The following is a 22,602-nucleotide window of genomic DNA, read 5'->3' on the forward strand; positions in this document are numbered from 1 at the left end:
CTCTGGCAGAGAGTTCCATAATTATTATGACATTACACTCAGATTACATTTTGATTTTGTTTTACCGCTTAATTAAATCATCAACAGCTTCTTCCACTCAAAGTGTACAGTTTGGAGGTACCAAGTTCTAAGGGAATAGTAATATAATAGTAAAAATGTTTAACTGGGGGGGAATTCTATTTGTTACTATAACTTGATCACATCTATATATTAGACATTTCCATTATTGTATTGACTTGTTATTCCTATTAAATAATAAGGATTACATATGTAAAATTGTCTTAATCTGGACTCCAAAGACACGTAGAATACACATAGAATACAAAGTCGCAGTCGGTTCTCTGGGCACCGGAAATGGATAATAAAACAGAATCTTAAGTTGCATTTTATTTATAGAGTGCCAACAGATTCTATAGTGCTATTACAATTGGGGACAATGTAAACAACTGACCACCCAATTGACCATACTTTCAATCAGCAATAGTTCTAATGCAAGTCATGACATACTGTTGTGGAAGGAGAAGACAGCTCTGCTCTTGTGAGCTTACGATCTATTAGGTTGGGGGGAATAAGACAGAAGATGAGGGTCTGCTTGATTGAGGATGATTGAATTGTAGCAACGGCCATGTGCAAAACTCTTTGGAGAAACAGGACAAAAGTATTTTACAGTGTATACTAAATATTAAAATGATTCTCAATTTGAAATGTAAAAAAACGTATGAAGTCTTCGCTAACGTAGCTTTTTGTTCCAATGGTATTATTCATCCATTTGGCTATGACATTCCCAAACACAGGAACGTGCAGTATCTTCTATAATTCTAAAATATTATATAATACACCATCTTTAGTTTTTGTGGAAACACAGGTTTAAATTAGACTAGTCTGTGTGCATGGAAACGGTAAAGATTAGTTTGAATTGTCTATATTTTTGGGGCTATTAATAGAGGGTTTCTGCCAGCAAATAATGCCTACATATTAGTTTTTAGTGACGCTTAAATATAAAAAAAATATTCTAAATGAGATCATGGTATTAACAAAAACATAACAGTATATTTAATCATATATATAATATTTAAATACCTAATACATTTACAAAAAAATACGCAGTTTTCTTTTTTATAAAATGATACAAAGCATTGGAAATAGTACCCAGGAGCTGATTATTGTTGATCCCAGAGGCGCAACACTTTTCAGATTCATAGATACAAAAAGAGAGCTGCCTATTTAGTTAACTTTTAAATGACTGCTCTCTATTTCCATGTATTATTTTGATCGAACAAAAACAAATAACAAAATTTCTGGGTTTTAATATTATTTCATTCCTTTTCCAAGTTCTGGGTTGCGTGGACGTTTGGTTCATATATCCTTTTCTGCCAACACAGCATGTTTTTATTTGCCAATCGTCCTTTAGACACAAAATAAATTTAATTTGCCAGACACCGTCTAACAACTACAATGACTCCAAATTGCCATAAATGAAGGCCTCTTCAGTGTATACAACCATATTATGTCATCATGTTACAGAAAATATTTTTAAATGTCACATTACTTGAAAGGGAAAACCCATCTCCTTGTTTGCTGAAAGACATCCTGCTCCAGAGACATAATTTATATTATTCTAGTTGGCACAATAGCGTTTCCTGCCTTATTCCAAGTATTTTTGTTTAAAATTACCACCATGATTAGAGGAAAGACAGGGTGATGTTAATGCAGTTGTATAACCGGATTTCTGTGAAAATGCCGTCTTCCTTCATTGCGCAAACAGATAAAACTTTTTATTAGGGCTGCAACTAATCGATTAATCGGATAAAAAAAAACAATATGCAAATTTTTTGTTTATTTAAAATTTAATGAACTTAAAATTTACATTAACATTCTTATTTTGTTATGATGTAATAAAAAAACAATATTTTCAAAGTACAAAAACCCAAACACAATATTTATGAAACAAAATAACCCCAAACATTCTGAAAAGAGGTGGACTATTACTGTTCAAGAAACTTTGCCCCAGCCCTGGCACTTTGCACCCAGCACTTTGCACCCAGCACTTTGCACCCAGCCCTGGCACTTTGCACCCAGCACTTTGCCCCACCCCTGGCACTTTGCACCCGGCACTTTGCACCCAGCCCTGGCACTTTGCACCCAGCACTTTGCCCCAGCCCTGGCACTTTGCACCCAGCACTTTGCACCCAGCACTTTGCACCCAGCCCTGGCACTTTGCACCCAGCCCTGGCACTTTGCACCCAGCCCTGGCACTTTGCACCCAGCACTTTGCCCCAGCCCTGGCACTTTGCACCCTGGCACTTTGCACCCAGCCCTGGCACTTTGCACCCAGCCCTGGCACTTTGCACCCGGCACTTTGCACCCAGCACCCGGCACTTTGCACCCAGCACTTTGCCCCAGCCCTGGCACTTTGCACCCAGAACTTTGCACCCTGGCACTTTGCACCCAGCACTTTGCCCCAGCCCTGGCACTTTGCACCCTGGCACTTTGCACCCAGCCCTGGCACTTTGCACCCGGCACTTTGCACCCGGCACTTTGCACCCAGCACTTTGCCCCAGCCCTGGCACTTTGCACCCAGAACTTTGCACCCTGGCACTTTGCACCCAGCCCTGGCACTTTGCACCCAGCCCTGGCACTTTGCACCCAGCCCTGGCACTTTGCACCCAGCACTTTGCACTGTGCCCCTGCACCCAGTCTCCAACTCTGCCCTGCACCCAGCCCTGCCCCCACATTCTGCCCTGCCCCCACACTCACACCCTGCACCCACTCTGCCCTGCACCCACACTCACACCCTGCACCAACTCTGCCCTGCACCCACACTCACACCCTGCACCCACTCTGCCCTGCACCCAGTCTCCAACTCTGCCCTGCACCCAGTCTCCAACTCTGCCCTGCACCCAGTCTCCTGCCCTGCCCCCACACTCACACCCTGCCCTGCATCCCCACCCCCACTCTGCCCTGCACTCAGTCTCCTACCCTGGCCTGCCCCCCCACCCCCACTCTTCCCTGCATCCCCTGAAACCCCACCCCCACCCCCGCGAATCGCTCTGTGCGAACGGAGCCACACGCAACTAAAAGAAGGCGGAGAGTGCAGCGGAAGCGGGGAACGCTCGCGGAGGTAAGTAAAAGGAGCCGAGTGCTCCAACAACGAATCGATCACTCGATTAATCGATAACGGAAATCGTCGACAACGATTTCCGTTATCGATTATTATCGATTTTATCGATTCGTTGTTTCAGCCCTACTTTTTATTAACTTTAACATTTGAGCACAGAGATTAAATGTATCATTATGAAAGGATGCCATATGAATTCTTTACAAATCTTCTTTTGGACAGTCTGTATGTGGATGCAAATCCCTTTGTCCCTCTCTTGCTGTGATGTTAGAATCCCCAATGAGTAGGAATGCAGTGAAGTTCTCTCCAAGTTGAGTTTCAGTCCCTCCAGCATTGTGGAGACCGTTCATTCTGATCAAATCCCCAACTCTATTCGCAGAAATGCAGCCCCAAACTTGCAAGGAACCTCCACCATGCTTTACTGTTGCCTGCAAACATTCTTGTACCGCTCTTCAGCCCTTCAGTGAATAAACTGCCTTCTGCTTCTTTGGCCACAAGTCTTCCATGAAGACCACTTCTGGCCAGACTTCTCAGGACAGTAGATGGTTGTGGAACAACAGTCTCATATAGATGTGATGGTCATGTGCCCACATACCTTGTGAGCTGTGTAAGTTTGCGTGTTGATATATATATATATATGTGCGTGTGTGTGTGGTGGCTTCAAAAGTCATGGTTTTTAGTTAATAATATCTTAAACTAAGACATAGTATGTGTTGACACCACATTGCTGGGTTATTATGGAACCCCTGAATGCTGTCTGAGTATACTGAGTGCTACAGACGAACCAGTGCATTTTCTAGCCGTCACCCTGAGGTTCCAGAGAGTTCAGTCTGTTCAAAAGCTGCCATTCACAGTTCACAATGTTCTGTTCTCACTAGACTGTAACTGAAAGTTAGATCCGTGCGTGCTTTACAAAGAACACAAAAACTTAGATTTAAAATAAACCCCGTTTCAGGAAGCTAGAAAATGTGACTTGTTATGCAAAATAAGAAATCCCTGAGATCTGTGGAATGTGGTAAGTGCACCCAACATACCAAAATACAAATATGACGTACCTGGTTCAGGTATTCACAGGGGCATACAGGCAGCTTGTGAGAGGGTGGGAGTAATATTGCTATAAATCGATGGATTATACCTTTATATTGGCCAACCCTTCACGTTAGCATAATAGCCCAAAGACGTGCATGAAAAAGTTAAAGTAATATTAATTGTTACGCCTTAAATGTGGCCTTTGGCCATATCCGTGAAATTGCATAGACTTCTACGCATTTCTGATGTATTCTAATCCGAATAGGATAAATATATAGGAAAAGTACCACTTTAAGGAGAATTCCCAATAAAATACGTCCCAGGTATTTATGCAGTCATTATTATACGTAAATGAAGTCTATGTCTTGTGATACTTATGTAACATCTTAAATTGGGTACAAAATAAACGTTCCGCTTGGATGTCAGAGTACAATATTTAACTTAGATGAACTCTTAAGCCGTACAGTATGCCTTGAGGGAAAATTACATCATAAAACGTTTGTTGACATATTTTGAGCATTCAACCGTTAAGACTTGAACTGACAAGAAAACGCTTAATGCCATTGGTTACTCCTTTCATCTAGTGTTTTCAGCTAATAAACTTTAGAAATTGTTTTGCTTAAGAACACACAGAAACTCCTTTCTGATTGTATTTTGTAAAAAGTGCTTGTTTTTGTTTTGGAATGTTAGGTGATCGCATTGCTTTGTTTTCATAATTTGTTTTATTTAAAATGTAAACGTGCAGGATAATGTATTGTGTAGACATCGAGTCTGATGAGGTCCTCGAATGACCAGCTTAAACCATGAGAACTAGGCTAGATGAGCTTGGGTTCTATGCTCACGTTCATACTCGCGTACGTACTTAACCCAAATGTAACCAAATGTCGGTCAGAGCTGGGGTCGTGTTTTAGTGGTTTCATACATAGATGTATCATTTCTGAATAGAGAGAAGAAGCCCAGTGATCCCCTAAGGCTCTCGATTGCTGTAGAAGCAGAAAACCAAAGAGGTGTAAATAAATTATTAATCAAACAATGTTATTGAATTCCCATGACCTCCAACCCCAAACAGCTGCCTAATTTATACCTACTACAGAATGCTAGTATACATGGTCTCTGTAAGTGTAGATATATGGTCTCTCAAGTTTTGACCCCATGTCTCAGGGTTTTTACCCCGATCTCAGAGTGGAGGGGTATATGCTCAGGGTAACACATTCTGGAATTGGTTCCTTCCTATTCTACACTGCTTTGATCATATATAAGACTCCAAACAGGTGCTTTTTCTATGAGTATGTTATAATTGATATTCCTGCTTTAATGCAGGTGACTTAACCCCAGATATTGCTCCCCTCTATGGAGACTCTATGTAGAGGAAAGCCCTTTGTATTACCTTACCTGTCAAGTTTTCAGAAATGCATACATGTAAACATAGTGGAATTATCAATAAGGTGATTTTGGGTACACCTAATGTCACTGGTGGCAAAAAGTTATATAGCAGCAAAAACAGCCCCCCTATAATCCCACTCTAAAAGTGGTGTTACGGTGCGAAATTAAATGAGCCCTCATATAATTAATGTTTTAGTAAAGCCTCATAAAAACATTATTTTTCTAGCAATTAAGAAGTCAGCGCAAATGAGCCTTTAGACTATCGGTGTACCAAACCACCGAGACAAACACCTTTTTAATCTTAACTGTTTATTTCCATTTACTATTAGCACCAGCAGAGCGCAGAATGCCCTATATCACGAAATACCCTGTATCACAAAATACCCTGCTACCCGGTGGCCTCATAATCAACCTCTAATACTAGATATATGAAAACAACAAGTCTGGAGCGCACAGGAATCACAGATTACTGGCGTTTATCTTAGATGTAGCGCACATGCACATCAGCATCATCCAGCCCTAGAAAGGGCAACTGAGAACCCAATAAGAAGCCTTTATTCACACTTTATCATTAACATTATTGAAAGTGGGACACCACTGAAATCATCTTATTTCATCACTGTTTAAATGTTAAATTGATTTTTGAGCCAAATCATTTGTTGCGGATTAATTATTCCACCAGGTGTCCTTTTCAATGGTTGATATACTGTAATTCTGTGTCTACTAAAGGCGCTGCTTTGAGCTTGATCTGAATTTCAAAACGCAAATGTGTTCGCTCTCATCGTTTCTTCATTTATTAGGCACACAAATGTCCTTAATGTTTGCCAGCACTAGCTTGCCAAGCAAAACAAGACACAACGGCACACACTGAATTGTGTTCCAATATTAAGGAGATTGTTCAAAGTGAATTGGAACAGTTTACCATTTCACTCCTTTCCCATTCTACATATACCGGTATATTTGTTTTCATACTCCTAATACACAAAACCTTTTTATCTCATATGATTCCTTCTACTGATTCCTTCCAGAAATAATTTGACAATATTAGGTGATGTAAAGAATGAAAAATGGTCTCCTAAAGCTGTTTAAGTGGGTTTCAGATTATTGTACAAGAAAAAATAAAGGTATTCTCATATGCTATGAATGATTGAAAATACATTTTTTTAGCTAAAATATATCCACGGTGGTAATACTGTGAAGAATATAACCTTGCAGTGATCTGTGTCCAGCAGATATGATAATTGGTCTTCAGTTAGGAGTGTCCTGTAATACCGATTAGAGTTAGTTCCATGTTAAAGAGCTAGCATTTTTATTTTTTATAAACTAGAGGACCATAATAATAAGTTGGATCCTAGTTTATAGGACATATTCTGTAATACCTTTCATTAAAAAAAAATATCCATAGACTTATTTTCATGGTTTTATCACAAACTTTTTAAAGACCTCTTCAATAAGAAGCTATTGATTATTTCATCCAGTCGACAAACTTAATCTTTCTATAAACCTAATCTCTTCATAGTGTCAGATACTAACATGCAGAAGAAATGATATATGTTAAAGCAAATGCATTGGCTAAATGTTTACGAAGTCTTTGTAAATCTGGTATTTTAATCTCAGTTTTCAAGGCAAGTCATTCAGCATACACCTGATATATGAAGGCTGATAACTTGCAGGGGGTTTTTGCTCCACCATCTATTTGTTTTGAATACCCCCGTAGAATCTATACTGTGCTTACTTCTTTACTAACATGTCTCAGACTTGGCTTGCATTGCACAACATATGGAATACCTTTATTACGATAACAGTCAGGAAAACAGCTTTTAGATCAAGCCCGGGAAAGATGTCATCAACGTACCTTATATTTTAAAGAGAATGAACTTTATAAAGGTGCATGTGTTATCACGCCTCATTATTTATTGCACAAATTATCTTGTAAGTGCCATGTTTTCGGTTAACCTTCTGAAAACTGTTAACTTTGGTAGAAGTTCATGTACTTATCATTAGTATAATTTAAGTACATGCACTTCATGTCTTCTCTTTCCATTAAAGACATTTAGATAATGATTGTGTATGAATGATGATGGAGCTTTTACAACGTATCCCAATGTCCTATTGTGCTGACACATTTATCCTCTCTTTTAAGGGATCTTAAACTGGACAACATACTTCTGGATGCAGAAGGTCATTGCAAACTCGCGGACTTTGGGATGTGTAAAGAAGGAATATTGAATGGAGTTACTACTACAACATTTTGTGGTACCCCAGACTACATTGCACCAGAGGTGGGTCTTCTTACCTTCAATTTGTTAATTGAAGCTGTATGGCAGCATTGGTTCTTTCACGGCCAAGTATGGGAAAAGTGTTGTCAAATGTGAATATAACTATATAGACGATGGGTTCTAACTGCTTCTACTAGTTCGAAGATTCTGTCCCACTCTTTGAATAGATGGTGAATTGCAAATATAATACTAAACTGATATAAAATAGTCAAACAAAAAGCACTGTATCAAAGAAAAAGATGCAGCACTACGTGATCTCTCTTAAACCTATGTAGTTATTTGATAGTTTGTAATTTTGTTGTATATGCAAACCAATTGCATGTTTGATTATATTATAGCTTTTATTTTATTTTTTCTGTAAATTTTCTATGCAGATGGTGTGAGCAGTTTTTGTTTCAGCCCACTATTGTCCCAAACTAATGGACGTGAGATGGACATTATTCTTTCGTTTTTGTTATGCTTTTTCATGTCTGCAATAGCATTTATGTTTATTGAAGATGAGCATATTGCAAAAGTTGACTCCAGATGCCTCACAGTTTTCTGATCTGAGTCATTACATTTGACCTTATGTTCCAGTTCCCAGTTTTTGTAATGTGGGAACAAGTCTTAATTTGCCAGCTCATACTACATATGATCTCAGACATTCGTCTGCATGGTGCTGGAGATGCCATTTTTGGATCCAAGCCTAGATACTTGTCACAAAAATGTGGCATCGCTTTGATACACGCAGATAATGCCATCTTCAGTCTTGAAACTGCAAATGTATTGGATCCTGCACATTTATCCACATGCTTAAAGAACTAAAAGACAGTGAAATAGATTGTATGTACCTGTGAGGGGCATGATTGAGCCACCCGGCATAAATACCCCTATTACTTGCACTTCATTAACAAGCAGGTGTGAGGTCCATGCAGGACGTCTGACCCTGCCCCAGGCACCAAGAGCCCTACTTACTGCTCTGACACAACAGTAAAAGGTGAATTCAAAGTACCCAGAAGTAGACAAACCACTTACCTAATATTTAGGGCTGTTGTTAATTCTATCTGGCCTTAAGCAAACTTTAAATCCTGGGCTGGAAACGTATCTCCTTCAGGATCTTGGAGTCTGTGCCCATTCTGTATGAATTATTTTTTATTTCAATTATCTTTAGCTCTGTCTTAATCCTTAAAATAGAGACTTTGACAAACATTATATTTGTCTGTCAAGAGTAAATAAAGACTTGTGTTACATTCAACACAGCCAGACACACTAACACACCTCAGTGCCCTACTCACTCCCTGGGACTGTTCTGTCTAATTCCAGTAACTTAGATTTGGTCAAACAGCAGATACTTTACCATTTATAGCTTCATTACCTGTATTTAGTATGAGTATGATTACATCACATGTACATAATAAAAAATGAACTGTTCACCTGGGTTCTTATTCAGAATATATACATTATATGTGGAATAGGTGGTCATAGGTTAGAGGTGTTACGAAAGATGGCTTATTTTCCAGCAAAACAGATTTCAAAATGCAATCATTGTACATGCTAAATTTTCATCTAGCTGCCAGTGTAATGCATATATAAACGTATATTTAAATGTATACTGGATAGCCTCATTAGACATACAGGTCCAGTGACTCAACATGCTAATATTGGTATGGGAGTAACATGTGCCTATCAAACATATTATATTGCATTTTATTAATAGAGGGCTAGTAAATTATGTAGCGCTGTTTCAAAAGTGAAGTGAAAACTAAATATTAAAATTTACAATATCCTAAATGATCAATAACATATGTTGAGACATACTGGTACAGGCAGAGAAGAGGGCCCTCGCAAGCTTACAATATATACAATTTGTAGAAAAGGTTCTGAATTCTCTGTGTAGGTACAAAATATTCCTTAGCATGTTGGATCTCAAAGCCATTGTCCATCCAACTTAGAAATTCACTGCAATCTAGAAAATATGCGCTGTTTATAACACCATGAGGGGCCTATCATTAGATGCTTCCCTTCTCCAGAACGATATTGACATTTTGAGGAGAGTTCAGAGGAGGGCTGCGAAAATGGTAAATGGTTTGCAGGATAAAAATCAGGAAAGACTGGGGGAACTCAATGTGTTTTTAAATAAAAAATAAGCCTTCTGATCGGATTTCGCTTTTATGTATGTTAATCAGTGCAGATTGTGTTGAGCGAATGTGACTTTAGAACACTTAATTTACAACACTAGCCCTCGTATTATATAAATTAGAGTATGACATTTTAAATTTATTGTCTCTGATACATCATGAGAAGCACTGAGGTGCTTATTCTACAATCCACGTATGTTCCTCCTTCACCAAGCTAAGCTATTGTCTCATTTTAAACCCTTATATCTCCTTGGACAAGAAATATAAGCTTTGTGTTTCATATTGAATCCATGTTTTTAATGTTTGTTTAAAAATCCAAAAATATAACCCATTATCACCTGAGCACATCAGTCTCCTTTATTAAGAGTTATGCTAAAAGTAACGTCAAATTGAATTTGAATGCAGTAAACCGCTTTCTGTATCTAATATTTAATTTCATCTTGTCATGACAGATACTGCAGGAGTTAGAGTATGGACCATCTGTGGACTGGTGGGCTCTTGGCGTCCTGATGTATGAAATGATGGCCGGCCAACCTCCTTTTGAAGCCGACAATGAAGATGACCTCTTTGAATCCATCCTTCACGATGATGTCCTGTACCCAGTTTGGCTCAGTAAAGAGGCTGTCAGCATTCTGAAAGCAGTAAGCCTTCCTAATTTTCCCCCAGTTTCTTACATAAAAAATCCTCAATTTGGCTAATACAGAACAGTTACCCCACTGGGAGTTCATACACAGTTCACAGTATCACTGGTAGGGTAATGGAGCCTGGGACGCTTCTTGTGGGAAAGGTACATCATGTTTGTGTTTTCTGTTGTGCACTGTACAAACCTGAGTATTGCACAATTGTGTTATATCTGTAAAACGCAACAAAGCAGATCTCTGTTATCTTAGTGACAGTGTGTAGCTCAGTGTGGGAAAGAAGGGAATTCCTACTTCATAGACTTTTATTTTCACAATCACTCCTCAGTCTCCAGTGGAAACTATCCTTAGAGCTATATAGCAATGTTATCCTTACTGCAAAATAAATCTCGCACACTCCGGGCTTAATCATTCACTATAACATCGAGAATCCATAGAGAAGTATTTTCAGTACCTAGAACCAGGTGTTCTTTTCTCTCACCTTTATTCACATTATTTCCTGGAGCGTCTTCTTCTATCTTCTGGGCTAAAGAGTGGGAAAGTAGAAGGGTAAATAACCTTGTCCCTAAGGTCACTGGTATATCATAAATGAAATCTGCTAAATGACAGGTTACTTAATTAAGAATATAATTATCTCCTTATCTTTACAAATATGAGTTATAATGAGAACTATTAAAATAACCATGTGAATGCCACATTCCGCAAATAGCCGCAATACAATGTTTCTGACGGATTATTAATGAATACGTTTTTTTTAATTGTCAGGGTGAGGAGCTTCCTAGTTAAGCAGCGGCACTGATTCAACTTCTCTCCTTTCTCCATAGCCAGTTTAATTTTATTGTCATAATGTATTGCACTTAAAAAAAGAAAAGGTACTATCCCTACTCCCAGACCTCAGCCAGGAATCACATCCATCCAACAGATTATTAACCCCCTTGGTATGGGATGAGTGGACGGCCTTCACTTGCCTCTCCTTGTATGTTCCTTGTGTTAACCCGTCATTTTCAGCCTGGAATGGGGCTGTTCCTTCCTAATCTACTCCATTTAAGCCTGGCCAGTAAATCCTAATGTACGTGTCTTGCCGTTTTAAGGCAGCGTTGGGTATTATCCTGAGTTATTTGCAGAATAGTTAAAGACCATGGCTAACAAAGGCAGCACAAATGATTTCCCTTGTTACTTTTGTTCACTATGGTTGGTTTCCTGGCCCGTAGCCATTGCCTGGTGGCTTTTGCAGCTGTTTTCAGCACACGTTGTATTAAGGAAGTGTGCAGAACAAGAAAACCCATTCTATGTTACAATTATTTCCTTCTGAGGTCATTACATGTAGCTGGCATTGTCAGTTTAACTAGATACAACAGCCTACAATTTTATCAAATGAGACCAAGCTGAAAACCTCAATGGATTTGGGACTTTTTTTTTTATATACAGATGCGGTGTTTGTAATTGTTACAAACTTCTTAATTCATTATTTTAACATGGAACAGTTCCTTCCGCAGTTCTTGCATTACCTAACTTGCACTGCTTCATAACATTCTATCTGCCATTTTTCATTACTATTGCATTACTATTGGATTTTATTTAACTCCATTGGTTACTCAGTATACATATATCAGCATAACAAACCACTCAATATTTCAGGTGTCCAAACCAGGCGTGGAAAGCAGGGCCAGTACCAGAAGTCAGCAGCTCTGACACTGGTGCCACAAAGTAGCCACATGGGAGCTACAATGGACGTCAGGGCAGGTCAAAGGATCTCCTCAACTGGCTCCTCATCCCTACTGCCTGCAAAAGCATGACAGTGCCTTAAAATCATGAATATCCCATAAAAACAAGGACTGATGTGAAATACATTCTTATAACAATATATATTATTGTCTCTTTAGAGAAAGTGTTTCCTTTGATCACCTCTGTAAAAAGAATAGGTTGAGGAGGTTTTTTATAAATATAAAGCTATAGATATATACACTTCTCTTTTGGTTGTATGCTACATTCAGCTTGACTTAACAGAGGGCAAAAATGGTCTCCATTTTTTACCATATCGTATGTATCCAACCTTAGAGGTGGGTCATCCATATCACTGCTGCTTGCTGGAGCAACACACAGTGAAGAACAATACCTATTTACTAATAACACCAGGAAAAGCCCCTGTTATAATTTGCACGTTTATTTGTATGTCCCCTTTTACCTCTATACCCGTAGACTCGCAGGAACCGTAGAGCCAGTGGTAGCTCAGTTCTATGTGGACGTGTTATATAATGAAGAATTAACAATATCGTTTTAGCATTTAAGTATTTCTTTTTCCTTTTCCTCGCTTATATCATAAAACCACAGAATCATTTATCATAAACTTTACTACTGATTAACAAAATGTTTGACATAGAAATTGTGTTGCATCAACATTTGCTCGATAAGACATGCACAATGGGATGTTTATTTTGTAAATTTAAACGTCTGAAACTAGGAAACTCTTCCCAAAGGGAGATTTTTTGGCACCAAAGACTCACCAGGTTGCCAGACTATTTCTTTTTTTTTCTTTCATGTATTAAGATGTTAAAATGTCCAGTTATTCAGTTCCCTTGTTTCGTGAATACTGGTATGATTCTTGCAAAAAATCAGATTTAAATACTTTTTAAAACTATTGTGCCTTTTTTTTTTTAACAGTTCGAGTTTTTGCATAACATATTTTTACGTGTGTTTTAGCTGTCTCAGCCTGAACAGCTAGACTCCTTATCATACTGCCTTGTAGTAAAAAGTAAAATGCCTAAGTCTTAATCACACAGCTGGACTCTGTGACTAATGGAAGTCTACGGAGGAAAATTGCATTAATGAGTTAGTCTGATCTGACAACAATGGCAGCCTCCGGTATTGTTATGATCTATTAGTAATTTTACTATAGATTATGCCGTGCGGTAGAATTAGGAAAGTATACCCCTTGTCTGATTTAAGGAAACAGATGTGTGATGGAATGTGTGGAAAGATCATTTGGCTGTATGTTTTTTTTTGTTCTCCTTCATCACTGGCTCATGAACCATTTGATTGGATAAGAGTCAAGATTTAGGGGCAGGATGAAAAGAGTGATAAGCCGGTGTTGGTGGAGAGAGGGTCCAGCTGGTTAAGAGGTAGCATTATCCAGTAGCCAAGAGGAGGTCGGTAACCACAAATGAAACAAACACATAAGCCAAGACAAGCCAAGCCTGAACTGAGCCAGGCCTTAGCTTGACTCTAAGGGAAAGTAGAAGATATGTTATTGATATGTAAATAAACCACCATTTCCTCTACCTGTACAGCTTTACCATTTAGTCGAGCAGGCACTTGACGCTATTCTTAAGGGTCACCATTTGGTGTTACTCCTTTTTTTTCTTGATTAAGGTCATCTGAGTGATAGATTATGTCATTGATTAAAAATAATATTTTAAGTAAGGTCTGTACACAGAATCCCAGTTGCCTGTTATATATAAACAGGCTTTTTTAAGGGGAAGGCTGATTCTATGTATTGGCCATGACGTTTACACCGCTGCCCCAAACAAGTCCAGGTACTTTTTGCTATTGTATGGCAACATACATGTGTAACTGGCCCTTGCGTTGCTCCACCACATTTTCCCAGTGTGACCAATGGCCAGCCCATACCTCTTCGCTTTAATCCCTCTCATTCCCTTTAAAAAAGCACATCCCACAGTGGATTATATGTTTGTATGTCTAAATTAAGGCATCAGGCACTTCCTTCATTTTAATACTTGTTTAATAAGGTTAGGTGTGCAGAATTCGAATAATAGTCTCCATTGTTTGCGCTGCAACCTACAAGGGCGTGCACTACAATTACAACAAATTATACTAAACGAGGCTAGAAAACCAAAGTATCAATGCTGCTCCAAAACAAACAGAAAACAAAAACAGTTAACCTAATGACGCGGATTATCCGCCTCAGAAAATCCATTGGGAATATTACCATAGATTTTAAAAACAATATCCCCCCAAAAAACTACATCTTGTGGAAAATAAATTAGAAGAGTAAATCCATTGTGGTATTGTGATTGTTGTGGAGTAGGAGTGGGCCGCTGCTTCAGAAGCCTAGAAGGTGAAGAAACCATCCAGCGGGAGCAGACACAACAAAGCTAGTCCTGAGCCTGGCAAATAATTGTATACTTATTGTATATTGCATATTGTCCTGGGCTATTGAAAAAAATGATACTGCGTGGGCAATGGTCAGGAGGACATGGAATCATCCCCGCATTTAAGCAACACTAGTAAAATGCGTTGGTCTATGTGACTTCTAGAAGAAATCCAATCCTAAAATTGAGCTCCAGAAACTTACCACTGCATACAGATGAGATGTGGGTGCCCGAAAACTTTAACCGTGAGCGGAGTATTATAGGAAGAATAGACAATGAGCTCTTACATGGATTTTGTTACAACCAGAGCACCCGCACACATGCTCACGTAACATCATTCTCCTGGTCAGCTTACCAGCCATATGACCAGAAAAGAGTTTGGCCCTCACTTGTTCATTGTTTCATGGAAATGGAGTTATATGTGTGAAAAAAATGTACCCCCCCCAGCACCATTAATACCTATTATTCTAGGTATACTTATCTAAGGATTAAAAACAAACTAAGAAAACATTAACTGTATCAACAGTCTAAAAATTCAAAAATCTCTTGGATGGCCAAAGTTAACATATATCAAAGGATAGGGGCCTTATGTATATTAGTATGGCTAAATACTGTATATTATGGAAATAAATATATAGAAAGCTAACGGGAAAATTCTGTTTCATTTCTCAATTATTAATAGCTTTAACATTTTCTGTTTTGTGATCTCAGTCACATACCCAAGTGATGTTGTTCTGTGCTACAGGAAAAGTAGAGGAAACAAGGAGGCGTCTGTGCGGTTCACTGTAGAATGCTAGCAAGGGATTAGTGTTGGATCCCTTGATTTCCTTGCATTGTGCTTGCAGACACTGGCTTTCAAGCTTGAGACAGAGGCAGGTCTATGGGTTTCTGCAGTGTAAGTGACCTTAGGCATCAATAAAGCAAATCTGATAAAGATGATACCATTATCGACTAACTGAAGTATAATAGATTGCAAGCTTTCAAGACTATTCAGGTCTCTTCTGAGGCATTCTCTTGGATTTGTGGAGTAACGGATAAAATGTCTGTTCGTCAACATTATAAACTAATAAAACCCTGCTGGGTTTATTAATCCCTTTGTGACAATGGCTGATTTTATTTTTTGTACCCTTCGTGACAATGGCTGTTTTAACATTTGGTGCTCATGTTTAGCTAAACCCACACAAGTTATATATTGTTTCTTTCAGCACAAGAAGGGCTTTCTTCTGTCATTATTTTGATTATTATATAATTTACAATAAAAAAAGTATAGAATATGGTGAATATGTGGAGACCAAAGAAACGTTTAACCCTGTCCCTGAAGCTGTTATGTAGTGCCTGCTTTCTGACACGAGGGGCAGGCAGGGGCAGATTATGGCTTTTAGTACCAAACTATACTGATGGGATAATGGCATCTCGTGGTGGGTCTCTTCTCTCCTTGACCAGTATCTAGGGTAAGGCTTGTGATATGCATGGACATTATTTTTTAAGAGTTTTTTACTGAGGTTTAGATAATCTTAAACTAGTAGTGTCCACATTATTTGCTACTTGCTTCAGTTGTATCCTGCTGATAGATATGCCTTGTGTGTTTGCAACTCGTTATTCGTTCTGTACTGAGCTTCACCCATTATGGTCTATTGCTACTCCACACAACAAATTTCATTGATTTTCGAAAATTCCTTTTTATTTCTATGCTTTGCAGTCTTTTTCTGAAAAAAACATTTCTCTTTCCAAAGAGAAAAAATGACAGACATTAACAATAGAGGGCTGGCACCTTCTGGTTCGGGACCAAGTAAAGCCAAGCCTGCCTTCCATAACGCACATTCTGACACCCACACTTACCTTGCCTGGGACCTGTCTGGATGGGCCATATTTTGGCCAGTCTGCCCCTGGGCATAAGATCTGTCAATATCTAATAGTACATTAGGTGAAAAAGAACTGGTAAATTATAGTGGCCCCACAATGTGTCCTATTTATCTTTGTCAGTCTAGATACATAAATCCCAAAGTGACATTGCACCCACATTCATATTTTCATAGCTGGTGGATAAATTGGCAGTGTATGGCCCCATATACCACACAGGTTGGCTTCATGCACAGAATTGTTTTAACATTAATGCCAGCGTAACCAGAATATCCATTACCAAGTTTCCTTATGTAACTTTTTTCCCCACAGTTTATGACAAAGAATCCCAACAAGCGATTAGGATGTGTTCCATCGCAGGGACTGGAAGAAGCCATTAAACAACATCCTTTCTTTAAAGAGATTGACTGGGTACTTTTGGAGCAAAGGAAAATCAAGCCGCCTTTTAAGCCTCGAATTGTAAGTAATTTCTTGTCTCAAATACGCAATTTACATTTTTTTTTTTCAGCTTTTCGCAAATTTCAATAAATATTATTGTTTAACAAACATTAAATAAAACATATTTGTGTCTCAACCCTGCTTTTCCCAACCCCAAATTCAAATTCTTCTTTTCCAAACATGAAATAATGTGGATTACGGCTTAAACTGTGGTGTTGTGACAAGCTTCTAGTGCAAAGGGCGCTTTCGTAACAACTGAAAAAATTGGTTGAAAAAGCTGAACTGACAGCCAGCAGTTTACGTAAAGTGTGTTCTTTTTAAATACCTACCCCTCTTGTTAAGAATTTTGGTTTCGCGCTTTCATAACAACTAAAAGTGGACAGGTAACGGTAGAAAAAATACTGGAGTGTTTCCATGTTAAATTACTGCTCCTGCTGTTAAGTATTTTTGGTATTTTTCTTCCTCCTGTTTCTTTAGGAGGTTAATGCCTAGCCCGGTTCAGACCACACTTGGATTGATGAGCCTTGTCAATCTCAATCAACATAGTAATAGTGAAATCTGGAAACGTTTTTTAGCAGCTGCTTGGTTCCACCTCTGCTCCACTCCCTGCAGCCACCGGTGGCCCTGACCTTTTACGTCCTCTTTATCAGTTAAATTAACTTATTTTATCATTACTAAATATATATTTTATACTACATATTTTATTATTACTTACTCCACATGTATAGATCTTGATATACATTTGAGATATGACACCTATGCATTCTGTGCATGCAGTGAGAGAAGGCTGCATCAGCGCAGTTCCGTCACTCAATGAGTAGACTCCATTCAGCGGTGGCATAGACCAGCAAGACCATAGGCAGATATTCTAAGTTTTTATGGGTTTTAATGTTTTAATTGTGTTTCATGTTTACAATTAAAAGTGAAATTGTGACCTGGCACTTAAAGTCACAGTAAACAAATATAGTCTACATGTTGCTTGGAGAAACGCTGACTTGGCGTTTTGTTGAACCTAAGAGACCTAAGAAGAGAACAGAAACCTCTTGCTTTATTTACTATCGCTGTCTGTATGCGGTGTTAATATTTTAGGAGAGTTGATTGATGTTTTTAGTAACATTTTCTATTACAGTCTCATTCATCTATACCACATATTTTATAAGTTGTGGAACTTGTTTTGTAACTAGTGCAGAAATCCAGAAAGCGGTAGAGGGTCATATCTACCCCCCAGCATAGTAAACTCAGAGACAATAGGGTTAACTTTTTTACCAAGCAATCCTAGACACATTTTTTTTTTTTTGCGATATTATCAAATGTAGATTATTGACATAAGAAGGAAATGTCACCAATAAAAAAACTTTTCTTAAGTTATATAAAACGCGTGCTCCCAATGCAGTAACACACTTAGTTTTTGGATGAGATTTGTTTTGCAAACTTTTTATTCTGCGCTGTCTCCGTGGACTGCATTTGGCAGACACGTTAACGCATTCAGTCTATTAGTCACAAGTGTAGTGGCGCTTATGGTAAGTGAGTGAGAGGCCACCAGCATTAGCCCGGTGCGGATGATGTCCAGCTCCGGCCTAGGTGGCTTTATATGATAATACTAAAATACTTTAAAGCTAACATACATGTTTTGGATATAAATATTATTATTGGAGCAAATAAATCCAGTTTTGTTCAGTATATGAGCCAATGGTATGTTAACAAACACGATGGCTATACTAAGTAATAAAAAAAAAAAGCAGAGTCGTTAGAGATTGGGGCCAATTAACAAAATGGTCCATTTCACTGCCAGAAGCCTGAAGACCCCCTAAAACCCGTGACTATGTTACACCCTTGAATGTTTCTTGATATCAGTTGTCCACAACTATACCAATACTCTTGGTGGATAACAGATCAGTTGTGTGATATAAGTGATAAATAATCTCACCAATTTAACTATATTATATGCTTTAGAAACCCTTTTAAAGCTGCATTGATACCAATGGCGATGGCTTTATTTATTACCAGGGATACACAAGTATTTTTTTTATCATTTGCAAAATTGCATGAAAATAATACAGAATAATAATGCCTCTGTCTGTAATTAGTTCTGGGTGTTATTACACCCTTATATTTGCAGACGCCCCTTAAGGTTTCAGTTAGTGAGGCAGCAGTTTTGGACAAGTTAAACCAGATTCCTGTTTGTTCAGAGAATGTCAAAAGCAGGAATGTTATTTTGAGGTTTGTGTGACTGACATATAGTCAAGCAGCCCCAAGAGTTTTACTGGACATACATTCCCACATAACAATCCCTTCTCTCCCGGGAAGCCAGAAATATGCCCTAATTGGCCCCTGGTGAAGAATTATGCGTGAATCTGCTCCGTACTTTACAAAATGGAAATATGTATGTCGCTGCATTCACTGGGTTTGGCGGAATATGTATGTATGTGTGTCTGTATATGTTTATGTATATGTTTATGTATATATATCTATATGTGTATATATATGTGTGTGTGTGTGTGTGTGTGTATATGTGTGTATATATATATATATATATATATATATATATATATATATATATATATATATATATACACACACACCACAGAGCGCCGCAGTTCTAATATACCTTGGTGCATATGGAAAAAGATAGAGGCATTAGGTCACATTATGTGGTTTTCTAGGTAAAGTATGCTTAGAGACAACTTTCAGAATACGGTTTAGCAAAGATTTAAACTCACACCCTTCTGGTGATCAGGAGATAGCAGGTTGGAGGGTTTTTTTTGTATGTTGTTATTGTTCTTTTGGGGGAATGGGAGCACCTTAGTCGATCCTTACAACTAGATAAGGACCATTTCTTCTTGTGACTTCTTCATTTTTATTATTTTCCATCTTGTGGTAATTGGAATATAGAACTCCAGACATCCAAGGACATTACATTACGGTTAAGCTGGCATATTCGCTATTGCGGGCAAGATGACTGCTTGTCTATAAAAATGCATCATAAATGTTAAGTAGCTGTATGTTAATGTGAGTGTGGTTGTGTGTGTTAGTGTGAGTGTGAATATGTTAGCATAAGTGTGTGTTTGTGTTGGCATGAATGTTAATGTGCGTGAATGTTAGTGTGCCTGTGTAAGTGTGTAAATGTCTGGGCTAATGTGCATATTGCTTATGTTACGGGGGGGGGTTAATTATCCATGGTGGATAATTAAACTTTTGGGATGGAAATTCCCTAGCAGCCTCTCTTCAGAATGTAGTGTGTTAAATGTACACCGGCTTAGCTTTGTATATATGAAACATCAGGACCAGTCCCCTAGTCCATTCTGGGTGCGTAGACAGAGGCATTACTTGTTTTGTTATGGGTGTATATCACAGGACAAGTAATGTGACTTACTGTATAATTTAATATTATATAATGTCATTATCTGAAGAACGGCTGCATAACAGGCTGAACATTATAGGCAAGAAAATAGAATCTGGTCACACTTGTTTGCACCTAAAATCCTTTCTTAGAGATAAAAACATCTTGCATGTCAGTCTTAGTCATCTTAAATCACACAACAAGGACTTTTTACTTCAGACTTTCCCTAAAATATTCTGCAACTTGGATTACTCCAAATGTTACTGCAAAATCTGAAATGCAAAAAGGTGGTGAAAATGCAATGTGAAAAAGATGAAAACGCTTCCTTTTTTAAAAAAAATTACTCATTATTGGTTAATTTGGCGAAGCCTTGGTCACATTTAAAAGAAATATTAGCAGATTGTAAATGAAATTACACTTTATTATTATTCTTCTTCATTTGATTAGAATCGATATAATTTTACATTTTCTATGCATTGTATAAATTGCTCTGCACTCTTGTGTATGGCGGCACAGTGTAACATTTTCTGAGCAACTACGTTTGGACGCTTCAGAGGTTTAGCAAGGGTTCACTGTTACTTCATCAATTACAGGAGTGCATCAGGGTTTTTTGGGACACAAAGAAAGAAGGGCTCTGAACAGTTACATTTGCGAAGACTGAGTTGACTATCTATTCTGCTACACAACACAGTTGAGGAATAAGCAAATGTTTCACTTTTAGGCCCAAATGCCTTAAAATAGATGCTTTTTCACGCAAAGGAAATAACATCATTGGGGAATCCTTGTAAGCAATAATTAGTAAATAGAATTGAAGATACATAAGCAGTTATGAGGTTATATGCGGAGTTGCAGAATATTTTTAGTACTCGACAGACTAATAGCCCACTTATTAACCATTTAATATGTGTGAACTATTTCTCTACATACATGACTGAAAAATATAACGCAAACTTCAAGCTCATACAGGCTACGGTATAATCACAACCAATTAAAACCTAAAGTTAATTCGCTGCGGAGATCCCCTGCCCCAAACGAGTGGTGTAGAGTTCTGGATTACTATATTCCATAGACATTTTGTCTTCTACAGATGGAACTGAGATTCTTAACCCCTTAAGGACAGCTGGTTGTTCCTTAAACCAATTAATGACAATGCATTGTGAGCCCGTACATGTTCAGGGTTTGTCGTGAAGGGGTTAAAAAAAACATTAACAAACAAGATGTCAAAACATTACATGTATACAGTCATAACAGAGAATGTGTGCAAGCATTGCGTAGTTCCAAGTACTGTCTAAAAATAATACGTGCTTCATTTTTCCATGTTACTCGCTGCATAATCTTGCACCTATATCAACCATTACTATGAAGGTGTTTTGATCTCTTATTCCATGGGATAAATGGTGGCGACGCAGGCACAGAGAGTGCTGATAAGTGACAAATGTCAATGTGTATGTAAATCTAGGTTAGATCACGGAGGCTTCACCATTAAACTTTGCATTGTGCAAGGACAGTGCACCCCTTCTTGCCTGGCTCATCATAATGCACGGTGGGGTTAGTTACTTCAAACCGTAACGTTCTAATACTTACCTTAAACGCCTGCCTCTGTGAGATCACCCATAAATCATATGATTTAACACTAACTGTTCATAAAAATCCAGCATTCGCAAACTACAGGCTGAAACAGAAATACAGGAAGATGTGAAGATATCTACCAGATCTGCCAACTATCTAAAATAGGTATTACTGTCATTGATCTTTTTTTTTGGCTTATATATATTTTTTTCCCCCTCATTTTAGAAAACCAAACGTGACGTAAACAACTTTGACCAGGATTTCACACGAGAAGAACCTGTTCTAACACTGGTGGATGAAGCCATAGTAAAGCAAATCAATCAGGACGAATTTAAAGGATTCTCTTATTTTGGAGAGGAGCCGCTGGCCTAAAGTGGATCCTACACTGGCCGTTCTTCAAGCAGTAGTCCTATGGAGACAGACACGTGACTGAGATTCAGCGGATCCTTACAATCTTGTTCTATTATGAGCCTGCTCGTGTAAAAATGCTATTTATTGTTGTTCATTTTATTAAACCGAAGGCACTCCTAATTTCTGTCTTACAGAGCAATGCAAAACCATGTTTTCTTTCAGTAACTGTAACACACTGCCATGTCTGTGACCACGGTGTACTAGACAATCTTACAAAATATATATATATATTTATTTTTTTTTTAATTTTAACATACAGCAAACATGACAGGGGCAAGAAGCAGGGCAGGTATGAGTACTGAATGTGTCGC

The 22,602-nt window shown here is 38.2% G+C and overlaps 1 protein-coding gene across 1 annotated transcript in view; it reads left to right on the forward strand.

Annotated features, from left to right (window-relative positions):
- Nucleotides 1–22,252, forward strand: part of LOC149303153 (protein kinase C epsilon type-like) — a 154,784-nt gene extending 132,532 nt beyond the window's left edge. Inside the window, exons 12-15 of the mRNA XM_089481650.1 lie at nt 7,674–7,812; nt 10,379–10,567; nt 16,846–16,992; nt 22,106–22,252. Of these exons, the coding sequence (XP_089337776.1) occupies nt 7,674–7,812; nt 10,379–10,567; nt 16,846–16,992; nt 22,106–22,252 (622 nt within the window). The remainder of the gene's footprint in view (nt 1–7,673; nt 7,813–10,378; nt 10,568–16,845; nt 16,993–22,105) is intronic.
- The last annotated feature ends 350 nt before the right edge of the window (nt 22,253–22,602 follow it).

This window comes from Sceloporus occidentalis, unplaced genomic scaffold, assembly GCF_023333645.1.
Source record: "Sceloporus occidentalis isolate IW3139 unplaced genomic scaffold, rSceOcc1.0.p SCAF_15, whole genome shotgun sequence".
Taxonomy (NCBI): Eukaryota; Metazoa; Chordata; class Lepidosauria; order Squamata; family Phrynosomatidae; genus Sceloporus; species Sceloporus occidentalis.